At 44.1% G+C, this 22300-nt stretch overlaps 1 protein-coding gene across 7 annotated transcripts in view; it reads right to left on the reverse strand.

Moving 5' to 3' along the window:
* Positions 1 to 22300, reverse strand: part of NAV2 (neuron navigator 2) — a 340973-nt gene that overhangs the window by 59684 nt on the left and 258989 nt on the right. For all 7 annotated transcript variants that reach the window (XM_054026540.1, XM_054026538.1, XM_054026539.1 and 4 more), the window contains one exon: positions 5565 to 5703. In XM_054026540.1, the coding sequence (XP_053882515.1) occupies positions 5565 to 5703 (139 nt within the window). The remainder of the gene's footprint in view (positions 1 to 5564; positions 5704 to 22300) is intronic.

The raw sequence follows: 22300 nt of genomic DNA on the forward strand, positions 1-22300 counted from the left end.
TAGCTGAAACGCCACCCAGTTTGAGAGACCATTAAATTGGATGAACCTGGAAATCCTGAGACGGGGGTGCAGCTGTCTGCTGAAGGTTATCAGAAGGCGCACAGGACATAATAGGTGAACAAGGACTGACAACTGGCTGAGTCAGGAGCAACCTTAACCAGCTAATGAGACTCTTAGAACTTTATGACTACGATAGCAAACCCAGAGATTTGCTTGGTTTAAAAAGGTTCCATTTAAAGGTTCAGTTACCTTCCTTTCCAAATAATGGGGTCTTGATTTTAGATAACTTGACTCATCTGATAATTTACTGCTGCTGTTACCTTTGTGAAGGAACTGCTTTTTCTTGTGAATTATTTTAGCATTTAATCTACTGCCAGCAAAACTTCCAAGCTATTTTATCTCATTCTCTCTCCCAATTCTTGTTGCAGTTTGAGTTCTTTTCAAATGTCTTCTAATTCTTACTTCCCATCAGAAGATGTGTATGATGGAATTTTAGGGGGTTTTTTGGTTGTTGTGGGAAGGGACAACCTCCATGAATTTTCTACATAGATTTAAACTTTTACCACATTTACAGTCAGTTTTTCAGAGGTGCTGAATTCTCACAGCTCCATTGGCTTCAGTTGAAGTTGTGGGTGCTCAGTACATCTAAATATCAGTTCCTTGGTCTTGTATTTAGCAGAATTAGATTTGTTTCTGTTTTGCCTTTCTTGTTTCTTTTGTTAAGATAATACTGCATATGTATTACTGATTACATCTACAGAGACTAACATGTGAGGGCCCTCCCCTTTTGATATGTTGTATTGTTGGTCTGGGCTCCCAGTTTCACATGCATGAGCTCCACAATCTCTCTTTAATTATCTGAAATCCAAACCCTGCACTCCCTTAAACAGATGTTGTAAGACCACAACTAAAAAGCTCTGAACCTGTGACACGGGGACCAAAGCAGTAGGGACCCTTGAGAACGGATACACCACATCCCTGTGTGCTGTGAAGATCTCTGTGCCAGGTCTTTGCGGCTCACCACATAGAAGAAGACAAATACGAATAGGCAAAGACCATAATACATGGGTCTAAGCAAAGAATACAAGAGAGGGAGGAGCGTGGTGGCCAATATATAACACTCCACTTTCATAAGCTGCGGCATTACTTCTGAGTCCACTCCCAAGCTAAGCAAGATTCCCACAGTCAAAGCCCATTAACTTGCTCTATGTTGGTGAGATTAGGATTTGGCTTTTAAGAGATGAAATAAAGTATTTTGTGAATAATAATTTGCAGTTAACAGCACCTTTCATTTAAGGACAGCAAAACACATCAGAAATTCTTTAAAGAATTTAAATATTTTTGTGAGATAGTCTCATAATTCTCTCACACAGGCATTATAAAATGGGTAAACTGAGCAATAGGTCACGGCAAGTAAATGGCAGAATTGCAAATATAACCCATGCATCCTGGTGTGACCCAAGAAGCCCTTAATGCCAACAGGGAAGTGGGTTACAGGAACTCATTTTGGTTCACCAAAGAATGTCATGAGAGGTCTCAAATGAAAGCTGGTGTCACACTGATCATCAATATCACCACCAAATGTATGTACAGATATACTGAAAATATGTTTTTAAGAGTCTGTACCAAGGTATAGCCACCATCTCTCTGTTGGGATGTATATTAAGCATTGTAAGCTAACACAGTGGAAGCCCATTTACATACAAAGTCAAATGTTTATGAAGAGAGATGAAATCACCAGGAAAGAGCATGCAGGAAAAAACGAGTCATGGGAGGTTATCCTGTGTAAGAGTAAAGACGATGAATTTTGGGGGTATTTCTAGAAGACCCTGCACCTAGGGAAGTAAACGGACATCACATTTGCATTCATGAACACAGGCGCTTAGCCAGTGCTGTATTATTGCCTAGGCCAACAAGACCTAGGCCGGCAAATTTGCAGGGGCAGAAGCTCTCCTCCGCGCCCCGCCCCCTTGCTCCAGCTCACCTCCGCCTCCTGTGCAAGCGTGCCGCTGCATCCTATTTCTCTCCCCTCCCAGCGCTTGCGCTGCGAAACAGCTGTTTTGCGGGGCAGGGTGGGAGGGGGAGGAGGGGGAACGCTGCGCGCGGGGGAAGAGGCGGGGCCAGGGGCGGGGATTTGGGGAAGAGATCCAATAGGGGAAGGGAGGGGGTGGAGTTGGGGCGGGGACTTTGGGGAGGGGGTTGGAATGGGGGCGGGGCCAGGGCGGAGTTGGGGCGGGGCCAGGGCAGCAATTATTTCCTGGCCTAGGGACGGCAAAATTATTAATCCACCACTGCGCTTAGCCAACCTTGGTTGAAAACACCAAAGAGAACTTTGGGTGAGATAAACTTCTTTACTCAGTAACTTTACCTGTTACTTAAGTTTAGCCTCTAGAGAGCGTGTAATGAACTTGTTTAGATAGAATCATTTCCAATATCCTTATTCACTATCTCCTGAATCTCTAGTATTTGATAATATTCTTGTTTTCAGTATAACTATATGTCAGTGCTCTAGTATTAAGCAAAGAGCTGGTCCTAAGTTGCATGTTCCTTTCGGAACAGCAGACCTGATATTTCTGTGAGTGTTCAGTGGATAAGGGACTGGACACTACAGGGAATGCTTGGAGATGGCTTGGGGATTTGTGTGTGCCATTCACTAATCTACAAAGAGGGAGCAAGGCCTGCAGAGGTCTAGAAGGTAGCACTTATGTTGCCAGAAGTGAGTGGCTTCAGGGAGTTGACTCACAGCAGGCACAGACCAGGCTGCCTGATGCTTAAGAACTGGTGCTGATGAGGTGCCTCACCACCGTGGGCATCCCGGGGGAGCATCCCTCCGCCAATCACTAGATTGTACTGCCTGTGCAAGTTTGGAACCCTATTGTTCTACCAACAGCTTGCATTCCCTTGGATGCTAGAATGGTTGTGGGAGAAAGGGAAGTAAGTTTGGTGGTGCTATTAGATTGTGATCTCTTAGAAATACTTCCTAGAATCTGACCCACTACAAGGCATGAGTCAAACTCAGTCATCTATTTCAGACTAATATTTAGTCACTTGCCTTTATTCTCCTCACTGTATTCTAATGTTCAGACACTTCTAATTTAACAATTCTGGGGAAAACTCACAGGTTGCCTGTGTAACTCCTTTTGTAACATGCTTGAAGAAGTGCTTCAACGACTGTAACTCCTTTCTCCAATTTGGTGGAGGACTTGCATTAGCAATTTCAAACACACATGAAATCACTGACATAACCAGAGGCTAAATCTTTAACGTAGGCTCAAATATGAACCTCATGGCCAGGCAAAAAAGAGTCATACACTCTTGCAACACAGTACTTTAGGCAGTGCAACCCTTCACAGCAACCACATTTCTACATTAAAACAGCCATTAGAAAAAGATTCAGAACCCAGTCCAACCTGCCCCTTTCCCCCTTAAAAAAATTGTAACCATATAGGGATCCCTTTGCAACGCCACATGTGATATCAAAATAAGACACCCTGTGTCCCATTTGTGATAACAGAAACACCTTGGCTTCATAAGCTGTTTTAGAAAGAACAAAAATGGGTTTTTCAGTCCTGCACTTTTCATGACAAAATTAGTATCAACATGAAAAGAAAACCACGTATGTTATTGCAACGTTTAGTGATGAACAATCTATTGTATGAAAATGAAATTACTGGACATCTGCTGCTGTATTTGGATATGTTGGTTTCTGAGCACTAAGAGTTGTATGCATGATGCCTATGGATATGAAATTTACGGTCTACTGAAATACTGCCAAAAGTAAAAAGCCTGCAATAATGTGCAGCCCAGGAAGCTTAAGATAATACTATTCCTTAGCCAATGTGTGTTTACATTTCCGCTGAAAGTGTAATAATCTTTAAACTCTGGCATTCACTTAATTAAACTCTGTTCTTTAATAAATGGTACAGTATACTTTCTAGTGCGAAAGAAAAAATCACATCTGTTACTTATAATGTTGTATATACAGTGGGTCTATTAAAAAATTAACACTTAATTGTTAACACTGTGGTAGCAGAGATGTCACAAATTTCACATCCAGAGAAAGATGGTGGTATCTCCCATACACCATCTCCCATACACCACCAGGGTGGTAAGCACTAATGATAACCATTGTACTGGGATGTGTGCAGAGAGAATAATTACTAACTACCTATGGCCTGATTGACAAAGGTGCTGAACTCCTTCCATAGCTTGACCCTGGATGAAGTTGCTTAGGCCACTAGTGTTAATTTTCATTAAAATAAAGACTAAAAAGCACTTACAGTCCCATAGCACTTTACCAACTCTAAGCTTGTTCTCAATAGGTGCTGAGCACCTACAACCCTCAGTGAAATCAATGGGAGTTGTGGGTGCTCACCTTTCTTAACATCAGCTCCATATACATATAGCATCACTTTTGGTGTGGAGGGCAGCAGCCAAACTAGCACTTAGCACAATTCAGAGCAGATGTGGGAAATAATGTATCTGCACCCTTTTAAGGCACAAACATATTACAATCGCTAAGCAAACTCCTCCTAAAGCGACCTTCTTATAAGCGAATATCAGAAATTCTTATTTGATCATTATGTTTACACCAAGTACTTTCCAGAAAACATACTTGTTATGCACACATGGCACAATGTATTTTGACACAAGGGAGTATTAAGGGTACTGTTGAAAAGATATAAAGGAGTTAAAGAGAAAAGGAACACTGAAAGATCAGACTTGCCTTCCAAAGTAGCAAATCTGTAAAAAAAAAAAAAAAAATAAACTGGAAAGTAAAATATTTCGAGAATGTACAGAAAAAATGTACAGAAAAAAGTGATTAACTCTGCTCCCTTAATTTTTCTGGGTAGCAAGTCAGGGCTGGCTCCAGGCACCAGCCTACCAAGCATGTGCTTGGGGCGGCACCTGGAGGGGGGCGGCGCTCACCCGGGGAGAGCGGAGCCGCAGCGGGCTCACCGCCCTCTTCCCGGCGCTCCGGCCGATCAGGGAGAGCGGGCCCACGGCCGGGCTCTCCGCCCTCCTCCTGGCGCTCCAGCCAGTCGGGGAGAGCGGGACCCCGGACGGGCTCGCTGCCCTCCCCTGCCACGCTCCCCACCAGGGGGCGGCGGGAGGGTTTTTTGCCTGGGGCGGCAAAAAAGCCAGAGCTGGCCCTGAGCAAGTAGCCCCACTGATTTCAGTGGGACCAGCTGTGCAGGTACTGCTCAACATCAGTAAAGGGGACAGAATTGAGCCCTTAAGGTTGAAAGTGCTGAGAGTAAAATATTAAACATTGATCAAAACAAATTCTGACAGCTGGAGTTTGTTATTTTATTTCTGGTCAGGTTTCCAACAATTTCAGCGTGAGTTGCTGAAAGGCTGTAAAGGAGCCAAATATCACAGTCTAGGGTTACTATTATAAGAAATATGCTGATGCATTTCATTCTTCATTTCAAGAAAACACTGAACTGTTGAAAGGATGAAGTAATAGACAGGCTCATTCACTTTAAGGGATTGTAGCTATTGCTTAGAGACAATAACTCCATCAATGCTGCTGTATGTCTCAAAGGAAACAGAAATTTTACCTGTGCATCTATGTTTTTACGGGAGGAGGCAGGTGTGTTGGCATAGGAGCTGATGGAGGAGCTGGTGTTAATGTCATCGGTGCTGAGGTTATCTATGGTGTCACTGATCCCACTGCTGACGGAGCTGCTGTCATCCCAGCTGCGGAAAGAAGCACATGCTTTATATCCAAGCAAGACAATACTATAGCTGTCAAGGAATCAAAAGACATACAAGTGATAAAACAGTCTCAAGATGAAAAATATTATTGATACAGATATATCCAAAGTGCAACTTTTGACCGGTATAAGGCTTTACTTCTTGGTGACCTACTTTCTATTGGATATCATATTCAATACTATAGATCATCATTTTATGATCAACTATTCTGTATTAGCAATAACATCCTGCCACCAGGATACTGGCTTAGCCCCCAGTTTGTATAGCAAGACAAAGTTTAAACTAAACGTAAGGGGACTGTTGCCCCCTTACTAACACTCAGTGGGGGTGTTTTGGTTGCTAGCTCCCAGCACTAAAAGGGGAAGGGTCGATGGGAAATCAGAAGCCTGAGACTGACAGTCCCCAGGAACAATGGCGAGAGGCCAATGCTCCAGGTCAGCCTGATTGACAGGGCGGGCAGGCTAATCAGCATGACAGGAGGCCAAGGTGGGTGCCATCCTCCGTGTGAGTTGGAATTGCCTGGGCCAGACTGAGTGGGGCCGAGCTAAGGAGAAAGCAGGGGCCCAAGCTGAGCTGGAGAGCAGAACCATGCCAGATCCAGAGGAGCCAGAGACGCAGCCACAGAGCCAGAGACACAGCCCAGGGAGAGCAGATCCGGTGCTGGGAGCAGAGCTGCAGCCACAGAGCCAAGTGTGGTGAGCAAGTGGGGCCAGCAAAGGGGGGACCTTGGGCAAAGGGCCCAGCACAGAAAGACACCTCCAGCTAAGGGCCCTTGCAGGCCAGACCGGGAGGGGGACCTTAACCTAGGGTTACCATTCGTCCGGATTTACCCGGACATGTCCTCCTTTTTGTGCTAAAAACAGCGTCCGGGGGGAATTTGTAAAGCACTCACAATGTCCGGGATTTCCCCTTCCCCCGGCACAGCAGAGCGAGCGGCTGGGAGGGCTGCAGGAAAGTCCCGGGCTGGACTCCGGAGCAGCTGGAGAGGAGCTCCGCCCTGCATTCTGAGCAAGTGTCTCAGCACAAAGTGCAGCCCTCCCCTTTTGCAACTGGGAGCGGTTTCTGCCATGCAGGGTAGCAAAACGGGAGCGAGAGCACTTTGTGCTGATACAAGGGCAGCTCTCCCCTGCAACCCGGTCCGGACCAGGGACCGGGTTTTGTTGTGCAGGGCCAGGGACCGGGTTTTGTTGTGCTGGGGAGCTCAGCCACGTGTCCGGCTCGCACAGAGCCCAACACCCTGTTCTGAGCAGCAGGGTAAGGGGGGGCAGGAGAAGGGGCAGGGAGGTTCTGGAGGGGGCAGTCAAGAAACGGGGGGGGGCTTTTTGGGGGGAGTGGAGAAAGTTTTGGGCAGTCAGGGTACAGGTAGGGGGTAGGGTCCTGGTGGGCAGTTGGGGGGGGGTCTTAGGAGGGGGCAGTTAGGGGACAAGGAACAGGGAGTCTTAGGTAGGGGGTGGGGTTCTGGAGGGCAGTTAGGAGCAGGGGTCCCAGGAGGGGGCAGTCAGGGGACAAGGAGCAGGGGGGGAGTGTTTGGGAGTTCTGGGGGGGAGCTGTCAGGGGGCAGGAGTGGGGAGAGGGATCGGAGCAGTCAGGGGACAGGGAGCAGAGGGGTTTAGATGGGTTGGGAGTTCTGGGGGGGGCTGTCAGGGGGCAGGAGTGGGGAGAGGGATCGGAGCAGTCAGGGGACAGGGAGCAGAGGGGTTTAGATGGGTTGGGAGTTCTGGGGGGGGCTGTCAGGGGGTGGGGAGTGGTTGGATGGGGCGTGGGAGTCCCAGGGGTCTGTCTGGGGGTGGGGGTGTGGATAAAGGTTGGGGCAGTCAGGGGACAAGAGGCAGGGAGGCTTAGATAGTCCTGGGGGGCAGTTAGGGGCAGGGGTCCCAGGAGGGGGTAGTCAGGGGACAAGGAACGGGGGGAGGGTTGGGAGGTCAGGGGGGGCGGGAAGTGGGAGGGGCAGGGGCGGGGCTAGGGCGGGGCTCCTCCCGTCCTCTTTTTTGCTCGCTGAAATATGGTAACCCTACCTTAACCGGATGGGGGGCTGACGCTGGGAAGAAGGGTCCCACCACTCAAAGCCCGGAGGTGTGTGGCCACCACCATTGCAAGTGTCCAACCCGCAGCATACCTGCAGCACAGCCAGGGCCTGAGAAGGAAATCTGGGACCTACAAGGAACAGACTGCAAAGTGCCCTGATGTCCAGAGACACTGTTTGTGATGTTTCCTACCACAGAGTGGGGTGATGTGTTTTCCTTTAACCTCTCCCATTTTTCCTTATTCTTTTCTTTAGATTAATTGTTAATTAAACAACTTGTATTTGCTTTAAATTGTATGGAATAATCAGTGGGTCAGAGAGGTGCCCAGTGCAGAGAGAGTACCCCGTAGTGGGGACACCCTGTCCTAGGTGACCACAGCAGGGTTGGGGTTGAGCCCCCCAGGAATCCTGGGCCAGCCTTGTTGGGGTTACGAGGACTCTGCCAGACAGGAGAGTGGAAGGGGAGCCCTCAAGGGCAGGGAGGCCTCTGGGTAAAGGGAGTGGAAGCGAGGACTCAGATCCTTTCGCTAGCCCACTTCAGAAGTGCAGAAGCCAGGAAAGTTCCCCACAATAGCGGGACCATTCCCCCACTTACATAAACATCACTCCCTACCTCCTCAGTCCCAGAGGAGAAGTGGTATGTTTAAGAAGATACGTCTTGACAGATGAAACAGGACTTTACTGACTCATCAGCATGGACAGGAACTTAAATTCAGTGGCAAAATTAATTTTTGAGCAAACTTCTGGACTCTGTTATCCAAGTTCAATTAGTAAGACAAACTATCATCTTCCATCACCAGCACCACCATCATCAGCACCTAGTTATATTGTGTGGTCGCCAAACAAGACAAAGGGACAGAAATTTATTTAGAAATAGCCAGCTGGTTGTAGTTTTTAAAGTTTTAATCAAAGAATGCATTTGTTGTTTAACTAATGCATAACCCTGCTAACCCTTACATTCATTCTCCTGCCAGCTAGGTAAGACAATATCTTATTATTTAGGACCAGCTTTTCCAGCACATGCTAGCTGCAGCTTTTCCCATCAAATATGAAAGACATAACTGGAAGTTTAGCACAAAAAATAACCACAGATTTAAAGCAATTGGAAGGTCATAACAGACAAAAGAAAAAAAAATTCTAACATCAAGGCAGACACTCCACCCTTAATGTGCACTTAAAGTAAACTGCTCAAGTAAAGATTTACAAACTAGTATACAATGGCTTCTTTTCTAAGGATAATAAAACCCCATTTGAATAACTGTCCTACAGGCAACTCTCCAAAGATGCCTTTGGAGCCCTTGCAGCCTACTGGTAAATACACATTTCAGAAAAATGTATAAACAAATATTTCATGGACAAAGTGTTAGCTGTAAAGAAGCCCAAGTATCTATGGCAGTGCTTCTCCAGCGATATTAGAATACGGTCCGCAGATTTAGAGGAATCCAATCCTCTACTTTTCTTACAACATTTCCTGTCTGCTTTTATAGTCCTGTATTCCCTAAGACCAATAAGGGTCGCTGGACCATTGTTTAGAAATCACCGACAAACGGATACATAGGCTACGTAATGTAAGTTTGTTTGTTTTTAATTGTATGATTATACATAAACCCAAAGACAAATGGGTTGCAGAGGTTAGAGTTGAGGAATGGGAGCCAGATTTTCCTGTATTATATTCTCAGGTCTGCCATGACATTCTGCATAACCTTTTGCAACCACTTCAATCATGTGCTTCACTTTCCCTATTTGCATTTACAAAGATACCTACTCTAATGTATTGCATGAAGTTTAAAATAAGTCTTTTTAAAGTGCTTTTTGCTCAGAGTATATAAAAGCAGCATTTAAAATTACAAGAAAAAGGATCTGCAAAATCAGGCTGGCTTGTCTACATGGGCACATTAAAAGTTTATCCAAATTAACTGAAGATATGCATTTAGAGTGAATTGGTTAAACCAATACATCCCCGTGTGGAACCTCTCATTTGGCATTAAAGTGGCCTTACTTTTGGTTTAGTTTAATTGCTAAATTCACACTTCTTGTTAATTTAGATCAATTTTCCTGAGGGTCCCCATGCAGACAAGTCCTGAGTTTTGCAAACTCAACACATAATTTGAGAAGTGTGCAAGACCCTGAATCTTAAGTTCAAAAGGACAACAGAAGTTCACATATTTGGTGTAGGGTTACCATATTTAACCAATTAAAAAAGAGGACCCTCCACGGGGCCCTGGCCCCGCCCATTCCCCACCCCCAGCCAAGCCCCAATTCCACCCCTTCCCTGCCCCAACCCCGCCCTAACTCCGCCCCCTCCTCCCTCCCACTCCCAGCCACGCGAAAAGGGCTGCCCGAGCGCTACCGGCTTCACGGTTGCCGGGTAGCCCCCAGACCCTGGCCCCCGGCCGGCGCTTCCCCAGCGCTGCTGGAGCCCAGGAGGGGAAGCGCCCAGCCGGGAGCGCACGGTCTGGAGGCTGTCCGGCAAACCGTGAAGCCAGTAGCGCTTGGGCTTTGGGCAGCCCCTATGCCTCCAGACCCTGCGCCCCCGGCCGGGCACTTCCCCTCCCGGGCTCCGGCGGCGCAGGGTCCGGAGGCATGGGGGCTGCCCAAAGCCCGTAGCGCTCGGCTCTTAAACAGAGCCGAAGAGTCGGGGAGGAGCAGAGCCGCCGCGGCCGGAGGCTCTGCTCCTCCCCTGACTCTTTGGCTCTGTTTAAGAGCCAAGCTGCCCGAGCGCTACCGGCTTCGGGCAGCCCCCATGCCTCCGGACCCTGCGCCGCCGGAGCCCGGGAGGGGAAGTGCCCGGCCGGCGGCTGGGGTCCGGAGGCAAGGGGGCTGCCTGAAGCCCATAGCGCTCGGGCAGCTTGGCTCTTAAACAGAGCCGAAGAGTCAGGGGAGGAGCAGAGCCACCACGGGAGGGGAAGTGCCCGGCCGGCATTTTCCCGGACATGTTCAGCTTTTTGGCAATTCCCCCCGAACGGGGGTTTGATTGCCAAAAAGCCGGACATGTCCGGGAAAAACCAGACGTATGGTAACCCTAATTTGGTGTTACTATTGTTTAGAAGAAAAAGATTTTTCCCCGTTAGGGCTAGTTTAATTTGGTTATATTTTGAAAAAGAAGCACATAGTAAGAGAAAAACAAAGATATAAGCTTTTTTAAATTAAATCTAAGAATCCTTGGAATATAACTAAATAAGCAAAAAGACCCTACAACAACAGCTTTGTTGCAATTGCTGTTTCTAGTATTCCTTGTAACATACCACAGCCCATTATGTATGACCACACGGCATTCTCGAACTCCAATAGGCCCTGATTCAGCAAGACACTTAAGCATGTACTTAACATTAAGCACCTGAGTAGCCCTATTGACATTAATCAGTTCCCTTGACTTCAATTAGCCTGTTTACATGCTTACAGTGAAGCATGTGATTGCTGAATTGGAGACATGTGAACAAATGCCTGTGAACAAAGTCAGAAACATGCATGTGACTGTACTAGTTGTCGTGGCTTTAAACAGAGACTGAAAAGTGTTTTAGTTTAAATATTTGATCTACCTTAAATTTGTTATACTCTGATGGAGAAGGTTAATACATTTAAATTTTATGTATTAAAAATATACTACTTCATTACCAAATAAAAAAAACACACAGAATTGCAACATATGTGGGGCCCAGAGCTAGAATATCTTGCATTTTGCCTGAATGCTAAATTACACTATTCTTGAAGCAATGCTGATGTCACCAGTAAATGATACTGATACACAAGCAAAACTGTTTTGACAGGATAAGATGGGACATAAGCTAAAATCAACCAGGTCAATTTCAGCTTTACTCCAAAGCATTCCAGAGTGGGGGGGAAATCAGTCTTTAACAAAAAGGGAAAGAATTAGATAGGCAGGAAAAAGAAACCTTGTGCTATTTAAAACAGAATTTAAAAAAAAGGCTATATAAGCAATTACTTCGCACCGTACTTTCAAGCAAGACAGATCCTTGACTTTATTTTAATATAACTGTTGTACTCTGCACTCTGTAGATAAGATCATCATGGAAGTAGTTTTATCTGTTACTTGGCTAAATCTTTAAAAAATAAAATCTGTACAACATACATCTCACTACAAACAGTAGGAGGATTAATTTGATCCAGTTAAAATACATGCATATTTTAACCTCTTTTTCTTCATTCCAGTGTATGTAAAGTTATTCGTCCAGTATTCTGAAGAAATAATAATATGGTGAGTAGTACACAGTACACTATATCCTATAATATACACAGGGTCATAAAAAACGTAGCGCTCTAAAAAATGTATAAATCGAATCACTGTGTACATCGCCCTGCAAAGGCAGGGTATATTCTCCTCATAGAGGACCTAATCAGTTACCAAATTGATAAATGTCCATTTCACATTGTTTCTTTAAAAGATGCCCCAAAACCACATGAATTAGTTCACATTATTACCTTGCTTCCATGTCTTGATGGTTAAAGTCAAAAGAGAGGAAGCAGAAAGGGAACTCTAACAGCCCTCATAATTACAACATTCCTGGCTCTCTGAGCCATGATAACTTCTTTGTAATTTAGCTGGTGCAATTAATAATTTCTGATGTCAGCAAAAGTCAACTCAGCCATAACACAAAGCTGGAGCCTTTGGGGTTTCCTTCATCCACTTGATCAATCAACTGAAACTCTACTTGGGTTACTCAAAATTACATGAATTCTTAGAAGTATATTTATTTCAACCTCTTGCCCCATGTGCATGGAAGTAGTACAACAACATTCTCAAAGGATATCAGCACAACTGAAAATATGTCAGATTGTAAATGGGGTCAAGGTATAGCCTGCGATTTCAGATATTGTAACATCTGAAGAGATAAGAGACATCCAAAGGGTGTAACAAGACCCTAGAGAGGCCTGGAGCTCTCAGAGCTCTCAGTCACAGTACCATCAAGTTTAAGGGACGACTAGATCATCTAGTCTGACCTCCTGTATATCACAGGCCACCAACACCACCCAACATACTTGTATTAATTAAGTCGGAGTAAATGGGCCAAAGATGTTAACATAACACCCACGCACTAAACCTAATAACTGAAATAAGAAAAAAAGCACTACAAATCACAGAAGACTAGATTAATATGTGCCACAGGCAGGGAATAGGAAGAACTGATTTGCACCAGTGCTCAAGTACCCTGTAATAGCAGGAAAATAATTAATGAGATATACCCAGATAATCCTGGCAAGTGATCCACACTCCACACGCTGCAGAGGAAGGCAAAATATGCCCACTGTCATTGCCAAACTGACCCGGGGGAAAATTCCTTCCCAACCCCATACCTGGAGATCAGTTAGACTCTGAACCATTGAATCAATGGAAGTTTGGGTGCTAATTATCGGTCAGGATCAGGCCTACACCATGCACAGAGGAACAGACTCTATTATACCACTAATAATAATTTTTGGCCGATGTTATATTTGAATAGCATCTGTTTCCTGATGCTCTGAATTGAAAATAAAGTTTCACAATGAAAGCCGGGATATGTAAGAACCTGAATAGCCTAGTATCAACATATCAACTTCAATATTTTCATGTCTATTTCTGGACTATGGGGGATGCCTCCTGTCAAGCATCCAACTGTTGGCCTAACTCTCTCATACCTTACCTTGTTCTACTGTGTGACTCACCATCTCATAGACAACAAGCTGATCCAAATAATGAATTAACTAAGGGTCCTTGGGTTTTCACCCCCACCCACCCAGTTACTGTTTCTCTGACCCATATACACTTCTCCTCCTATTCGAAAGCTGCCTTCATGCTCTCTGCTAGCACAGGAATACAATCTCTTCTATAGCAGCAATCTCTCCTAAGAGGTGCTTTAGAGCAGTGGTTCTGAACCAGGGGTCCGAAGCCCCTGGGGTCTGTGAGCAGGTATCAGGGGGTCCGCCAAGCAGGGCCAGCATTAGACTCACTGGGGCCCAGGTCAGAAAGCCAAAGCCCCACCAAATGAGGCTGAACCCTGGGCCATGAGGAACTTAGCTTTGCGGGGGCCCCTGTGGTATGTGGCCCCAGGCAATTGCCCTGCTTTCTACTCCCTAACATCGGCCCTGGATTTTTTATGCAGAAAGCCCGTTGTTGTGGCACAGGTGGGCTGTGGACTTTTTATAGCGTGTTGGGGAGGGCCTCGGAAAGAAAAAAAGTTGACCAGTGGTTTTCAAACTTTTTTTCTGGCGACCCAGTTGAAGAAAATTGTTGATGCCCGCGACCCAACAGAGCTGGGGATGAGGAGCTTGGGGTGTGGCCTGGCTGATTGCGCCACTCCCGAGGGGCCAGCCCTGGCTGCTCAGCCCAGCAGACACAGTCGCCTCCCAGCAGGGTTGGTGAGTGAGGCCAGGAGGCAGGGAGTGGGTCTCTGGAGGGCCTAGGGGAGTACTGCTGGGCTGTGAGGGTATGGGGAAGATCTGTGTGGTGGGGCACCAGGGAATGGGAGGACTGTGGGCAGAGGGGTGTTGGGCAGGGGAAGTGTTGTGCAGGGCGCTGTGCATTTGTGGCAGGGTCGGGGGGGGGCAGGCGCTGAGCATAGTGGGTCCGGGGGGTGGTGTCTCCGGCCATAGAGAATCGGAGGGGGGGAGGTTCCGGTGTTGGGCGGGAGGAGGGGGAGAATGTGTGGTGCGGCATGGGCCCACACCGAGGGAAAGGGGCATGCCGGCAGCACAGGGCTAGGCGGGCCATTGTGCGTTTTGCAACTGCTGGTTTGTAAATAGTGCCCTCGCACTGGGCTGGGCGGAGCGGGGCTGCCTCTGCCATGCCATGCCCCTGGCTGACCCCCTACTCCAGGGACCGACCCCCCTGCACCATGCTCCATTGCCCCATGGGGGCCCACAAATATGTTTTGCGACAGGCCCACCAAAGGTTAATCCGGTCCTGCTTGTTGCTGTTGTGTGTGTGTCTTTTTAAAACAATCTATCAGCATATTCCCATTTAATAATATTCTTGTCCAAAGAGTTGCCTGCTTTTGTCTATTTGGAAGGTGCGTAAGTATCACCACACAATCCTCAGGACAGCCTATCACAGCAGTGATATCATTCATATTAGCATATATTAGCATATTCAATGCAAACTATCAATTAAATCATTACTAACTAGTGCCATTGTCGAAGTTTGAATTTTGCCCTTAAACTGATGTGTGTATTTTATAACTTCTCTCTGGAGCTACAAAATTACAATGAACAGCTCAAAAGGATCGTTTGTCAAAGAGGGGAAGCAGAGCCTTGGGGCATCTACAGCATTTCAACTGGAAACATGGCAATTACCCTTTTCCACCTAAAGTTTTAACTGTTTATTTGCTGATTGAGGAAGAAAAACTTCATAGTACAAAATTAAAAAACAAACACATAAAAACTTAAAAACTCATAAAATCTTCCAAGAAGAAAGTCTCACAATAAAGCTATACTTCAATTTCCATTGTTTCCTTTGGGATCCAGAATGATACTGACATGATTGTAACAGGAATTCAAGAAATCATATAGAATCACTTGCATGCTCCCCCCCAGCTCCCCCAAATGTTATAATACTAAATGTCAAATAAATGTCTGCAAAAGAGTGGCTGAAGAGAGCATCTATTTGAAAGAGTAACTGTGAATTTAATGAAAATATTTCATATGCATATGAATCATCTACAATATTCTTCAGTAAGTCCCCTTTGTCACAATTCTATATGTTTACTTAAATTTTAAAATGAAACATTTCAGAGCCAACCAAATTTGGAGTTTAGAGGCACCAATGTTACATTTGAACAGCTCTGAAAAGTGATAATGCCAAAACATTTTAAAAAAGCAAACCATGAAGGATCTGACCATCATGTAGCAAGTTTCCAGCTGGTCTTGTTGAGACAGATCTAATCCTTTTAATGACATCCCATATCATGCTGCATTGTTAGACTTTCAGAAATCTTGCCAAAGCTGCTCAGACCATTTTAGTTTTTAGGGAATATTCAGTTTTTATTCAATAAAACATTCCGTTTCATTAAATTTTATTTTAACTAAGATATGATTTCAGGAATATTTTTGAAGACTATATTAGAAAAAGAATAGTAATCAGCAGACGATAATATTTAGTCTAGCAAAAGACATTTAAAAGATTTATAAAAGTTATAGGTGCCCTCTTCATATTTACTCTGCCCCCTTTCTTAGTCCCTAATCAAAAATTTTCTATCAGCAGTGACATAGTATTCTTTCCCTCTTTCCTGCTCTTTTAAAACAGGAACAAGACTAGCCACTGACAGACTTTCTGTGTGCACAATTAAGCGCAAACCACCTAGGGGATTTTCATCCCATCTGAGCTTGTCCCATAGAATCTACCTTCAGAAACATTCTGAAGATCTCAGGAAAAAAAAAACCCCACCATGTCAGTTTCTATAGAAACTAGTAATCTCACATTGGAAAAGCATCAGAGGGGTAGCCGTGTTAGTCTGAATTTGTAAAAAGCAACAGAGGGTCCTGTGGCACCTTTCAGACTAACAGAAGTACTGGGAGCATAAGCTTTCGTGGGTAAGAACCTCACTTCTTCAGATGCAAGATTTGCATCTTACCCACGAAAGCTTATGCTCCCAGTACTTCTGTTAGTCTCAAAGGTGCCACAGGACCCTCTGTTGCTTTTTATTGGAAAAGCAGAAATTTAAAGCGTGATATCATCATGCTTTACCTGATCGTATTTGGAGTCAAAGAATCATCAGCTAATCACTATATATAACCACTAAGCACTGCAGCCAGACTGCTGTATTAAGTTGCAAACATTTGACTGGTGGAACTTGTTTTTTGGCCATTGTTCAACACAATTGTTCCTGTGAAACTACACTGCCTCGAGGGGTTGCAGATAAATCAGTATGAGTTAGTGTGTCTGACCCAAATGTAGGATTAGCACTAACCCACAGCAAAGTGAAAGGAATCTTGTAAAACGTTTTTAGTCAGATATTAACTCTTGTTTGCTGGAGTTGCACTTCACCATTCATATTTTGTAGATCTTCTTATATAAGTACTTGCATAGTTCCCTTTACTGTAGTTTCTGAGTACCTATGAAGTGTACAAGTAAGGGACTAATCCTGAAATTAGTGCACAGGAAGGGGCCTCTGAGTCTGCCTGCATAGTCAATTGCAGGATCAGGGCCTAATTTAGCCACCAGTTGAATGCCTAGGCCTTGACCTGGATCTCACCCCATTTTCTTGCAGCTCCATTGACTCCCCTGGAGTTACTCCTGATTTACACTAGTGGAAGTTGGCAGGAGAATCAGAACTCTTGTACCATTGCTGAGATCAAGGTTAAGCTTTACTGTTAGTGATAATAATCCCTATAAAAATGTTGTACCATACTTTTGTTTTAGTAACAGATAAGTCCTTTGTTTCCCAAACAGTAAAAGCAACAAATCAAGGCTGGAAATCAATAGTACTTATTTACACCCCACCCGAACGCGCACGCGCGCACACACACACACACACACACGCACACACCAACCAAAGATATAAACTCTGATCCAGTGTACACTTTGTATAAATGGGTGGTGAAGTGAGGAGGCCCACAGAGCTGAAAGAGGTGGTTTTGAGGGCTGTAGTGGCCCCTGCAATTGTTCCCTAAGCCACTGCACAAACTCTCTGCATTCTTCCCCTTTACAACTGATCTGTAGTATTTTTACTGTTTTCAGGCTCTTCCACATCCACAGAGAGAGTGCAGGATTTTCCTCATGGACATATATGGGAGTTCTGCATGTGGATCACAATTGGGATTTGCCTTTTCTTTTTTCATTAAATGTTCTCCTCCTCTCTCCAACTGGAGGAAATCAATAGTGTGAACACTCAGAGCTAAACATGCAGAGCACATCTACATTGACTGGAGCAGAGGGACTGGGCTAAGAAACATGCTCCGGGATGACTGATCAGAGCAATTCCCACAGTGTTGAGAATTACCTTGCAGAATTTCAGACTCTTTGGGTCTTTCTGTAGTTGCCCCTTGATTTTGCCCCTGCCAAAGATTTTACACTTCTCCTGATCCAAAAGTGGACACCTCCAGGATCACAGTACTAGGGCATTAGTTCAATAACGACTCAAAGAAGAGAGTGCTACCTATTGAAATACCAACAGCATTTCCTGACACAATGCCTTCTGAATTCCTAGATCTTCTTTGGAGGTCTCCCATCCAAGTATTAGCTCCGGACCTTATTTAGCTTGTGAGATCTTATAGGATCACATCAGAAGGAGATACAGTTGTGGAAATTCTGCTTCATAGATTAAGAAAAGATTGTACATTAGAGATCCACATTTCTGATACAATATAAAAATATTGTCCGTAATGCAAAGGTATATGGAATAAGAGCTAGTGAGCTGGATTCTTATAGTTTTGATGTAAATCAACCATTAAAATGTGGGAGGAAAGGCGTGAACTACAGTAAAGAAACAAAAATATCCTGAAATGCAATAGGTATTCAGATTCCACGGTGATAACCTAGATGGATAGAATAGCCAGCATTAGAATAGCAAGCATAGTGGGGAAAGCTCTGAGCATTATTATCCCACGCTGGTGTTTCTGCTCACACTCAAACAGGACAACCTATATGCACATGTGAGTGTCAAGTGCCATGAACTCACTGAGAAGGCCATCCCAAAAGATGGATGGACACTCCATACACTCACATAACTGAAACATACCTTTAAGTGGCATGGTAGAATGTGACCTCCTCTTTCCCTGTCATCCCGTTTTTCCTCTCCTGCCTTTATGCAGTATTGCAATGACAGCATGGGGGGCATGGATCAGCATTCATGTTGCACTCCCCGTCAGTACCTAGACTGGGCCAGGGAAGTTAATGATCCAACCAATGGACCAAATTTGGTGATGAATCCTGGTCACATGCCACCTGAGTTACCTCTACCCCCATATAATGCGGCCTGATAGAACATGAATTTGGATATAATGCGGTAAAGCAGCGCTCCGAGGGGGGTGTGTGTGGAGGCTGCACACTCTGGTGGATCAAAGCAAGTTCGATATAACGCGGTTTCACCTATAACGCAGTAAGATTTTTTGGCTCCCGAGGACAGTGTTATATCGGGATAGAGGTGTAGTTGTGCATATGTTAAGAAGAATGACAGCATTATACAAAAGTTCTCCAATCTCTTCAGGTCTGCCCATTGCTATCCGCCTCAATCAGGATTCAGCACAGGAAACTGCAGAGAGAAAGCCAAGAACTGAAGTAACTGCCAGTCATTGAAGCTTTCCTTCATTATTTATAATGGACCATAAAAGTGCTTTATAAAATAATTAAGGTACAGCTCCTGCCCCAAACTGCATACAATCAAACAGAGTTTTTTCACATTTGGAACATCTCTTATATCTTGTTTCATACAATACTGATGAAAGGCAGCTGAACACACACAGACACAGGGATAATGTACGCACACTTACACTGTGCTCCCACAGTAAAAAGAGGGCAGAGATTAAATTTGGTCTTGCTAAAACATTAGAATTTGCCAACATATGTTCTGAATAAAATCAAACTTGGCAATAAAAGTAGTTAATTTGATCACTGGGAGCAGGATTGACCCCAAAGAAGCCAAACCACTGAAGAAAGAATGACTTATCATGCCATGATTTAAAAGAACAAACACACACACACAATCAATCCATAGAATCCTTTTTACTACTTAATTATACAGACACATTGTGCTGAAGATGTCAGTATCAGCTCAGGAAGCAGTTGGTTTTCTGGGGGAATTGCAACATTTTAAGTAGCATCAATAAGTCTTAGGCTTGTTTCAAAGAAATTACAAATGTAAAGGATCTTACTCCTTAACTCAGGCAAGTACTTCCATAGAAGCCAATGAAACTTTGCACATGAGTAAGAACTACATGCATGAAAAAAAGACTGCAGATCAAATCCTAAAATGTCAAAGAGCAGACCTCACTCACAATGGCGTGACAACAGCCCCAGAAGCTATTGTTACACAGTGCAGAGCGTGAGAACGCTCACTCTTGTAAAAGCAGGTTCTTAATTTTGCACAAAAAGCAAACTAACAGTGCAAGAATATTACAAAGCCCCTAACATAGCTTCCTGAGAGGGATGAAAGGTCTGTAATTCTAATGGGAAAGATACTGATTTCTAAACCAAGTTACTTATAATGAAATAATTTAAGAACAACTTCATGCTAGCAGTTAGTCAATAGATATATTTGTAACTGGCTGAAGCATAGATGAAGTCAGTAGAAAAAAATATACTATCTGTCAATTCTTGCACATTAAATTCTCTATTTTATGAAAATATAACTAAAACAATAAAATCCTGATTTAATTTATTATTCTGCACTTAAAATGGAATACGGAGTGAAGTGAGAAAGAAGCAAAGTTCTAAGATTTACTGCATAATTCATCACATATTCTGCTTCCAATGTTGCTTCCGGTGTAAAAACTGACTATTTAAACAAAGCTCTTACACAGAGTTCGTGCTTTTGAAAGTATAGAAAACTTCCTACCTTGTAATATTCCTAGGCCAAAGCATTTCTCCACTTTTCTTCCCATGAAGAGTTCCAGAGAAAGGGCTTAGATTGATTTTACACGTTGATACCTTCATCAGGCTACCATTAAAAACTCTGCTAAAGAAACCAGCTTTTAATTTAAATATATTAAGAGATATTTTAAGAAGCAGAGCAAGGTTGTTTTTCAGCAGAGCACTCAACACTTAGCAGCTCTGAAAGACACTAAAAGTAAGAGCTAGCTAGAAGGTGATCATCAAACTCCCCTGGAAAGAAATCTGATCCCTCCACTGAATTAACCTCTGAAGTGCTGAAGGAGTGAGAGGTCAAGACTTTCTGCTGGTACTAGGTCATCTGTGAAAAGTTGTAATGTGGTGGCAGTGAAGCGGCCAGATTATGCAAACCTCTAGATCAGATATCATAAGGTACGGAGTAAAAGCCCAAGTGAGAATACCTGTAACTTTGTATTTTCTACTAGTTCAGCAGCATAGTTTGATCACAGCTGCAACCCCTTAATCTGAAAAACCCATTTCCTAATCCATTTTAATTTAAACCATGTTGAAAAATTAGAAACATTTTTCCTTTTTAACATTTTAACAGAAGACTCTCTGATAACACTGAATCAATACACTTGTTTGTTTACATTTATTGTATTTAAATGAGAATTTAGCAGTTTCAAAAGAGAATAATAGGCATTCCAATTATTTTACCATAACATATACAGAGCCTTAAATGGATAAAACATAAATCCATTTCTTAGTGACTCTTTCAATTTCACTGCTCTACAGCCAAAATGCTTCTGAAATAAATGTAGTCCAACTTCACTAATTCTGGGTCACTGAGAACGAAAATGATGCTTAAAATTGTTGATTGGCTCTAGTTTTCAAGATATGCTATTGGGTCAGTATATACGACCCTTGACTTGGGAATGGCGGAGGATAAGTGAGTTATAAAGGGAAGGGATCTCAATTTAAAACAGAAATGACTAAACTACATCTTTGACTGGATCTATGAATAAATCTATGACTGGGCTTGGACAGTACTTGCTTTTTAGGCAAAACAATGAATGATGCAATCTGAAGCTGGTATTGCATCATACATGATATGAATTGCATCATGTTATTCCTAGAAGTCATGGATGATGCAATCATAACGAAGCTTACATCACTCTGCCGAACAAATTGCCCTATATCAGCTCTAGAAATCATACAGTGTCATGCTCTCTTATTTGTCAGTGTTTGATTTTGCAAAGGGACACATTTCTGTTTAGCCAAAGTGAGCAGAGATGCCTCGTACTTGTGTGAACAGTGCAGATAACTTCTGCTATGTTTGTGAAGTGACTTTTGCATCACAAAAGCGCAGTATAACCACTATGGTTAAGAAAACCTATCACCTTTATTTTGGATGCAAAATTGGAGATCAGGACAAGAGGTGGGCCCCACACATATGCTGCAACACTTGTGCAACAAATCTTCGCCAGTGGTTGAACAGGAAAAGGAAATCTGTGCCTTTTGCAGTGCCAATGATTTGGAGAGAGCCAAAAGATCATACCAGCAATTGTTACTTCTGCATGGTGCCTCCAGTTGGGAAAGGTGTGTCAAAGAAGAAAAAGTGGACTGTGCATTATCCAAACATTCCATCAGCTATATGCCCAGTACCCCACGGAGAACGACTGCCGGTTCCTGATGCACCAGAATCATTCTCACTTGAGTCAGACGAGGAAGAGGAAGAGGAAGAGGATGAAACTTCTGGTCCTGAACCATCAATGTCAGAGGACCCACATTTTCTCCCATCTTCCTCCACTGAACCACACCTCATAACGCAAGGTGAACTGAATGACCTTGTCAGGGATTTGGAACTACCCAAGAGTAAGGCAGAGCTGTTGGGCTCCAGACTACAGCAGTGGAATCTCCTGGCAGGTGATGTTAGGGTTTCCATGTTCCGTGACCGTCAAAAGGATCTTGTCCCATTTTTCTTCATGGAAGGTGATCTTGTAGCCTGCAACAACATCGATGGTGTGATGGCAGCCCTCAACATCGTTCACGATCCAGATGAGTGGAGACTGTTCATT

Source organism: Malaclemys terrapin, chromosome 4 (genome assembly GCF_027887155.1).
Source record: "Malaclemys terrapin pileata isolate rMalTer1 chromosome 4, rMalTer1.hap1, whole genome shotgun sequence".
Lineage (NCBI taxonomy): Eukaryota > Metazoa > Chordata > Testudines > Emydidae > Malaclemys > Malaclemys terrapin.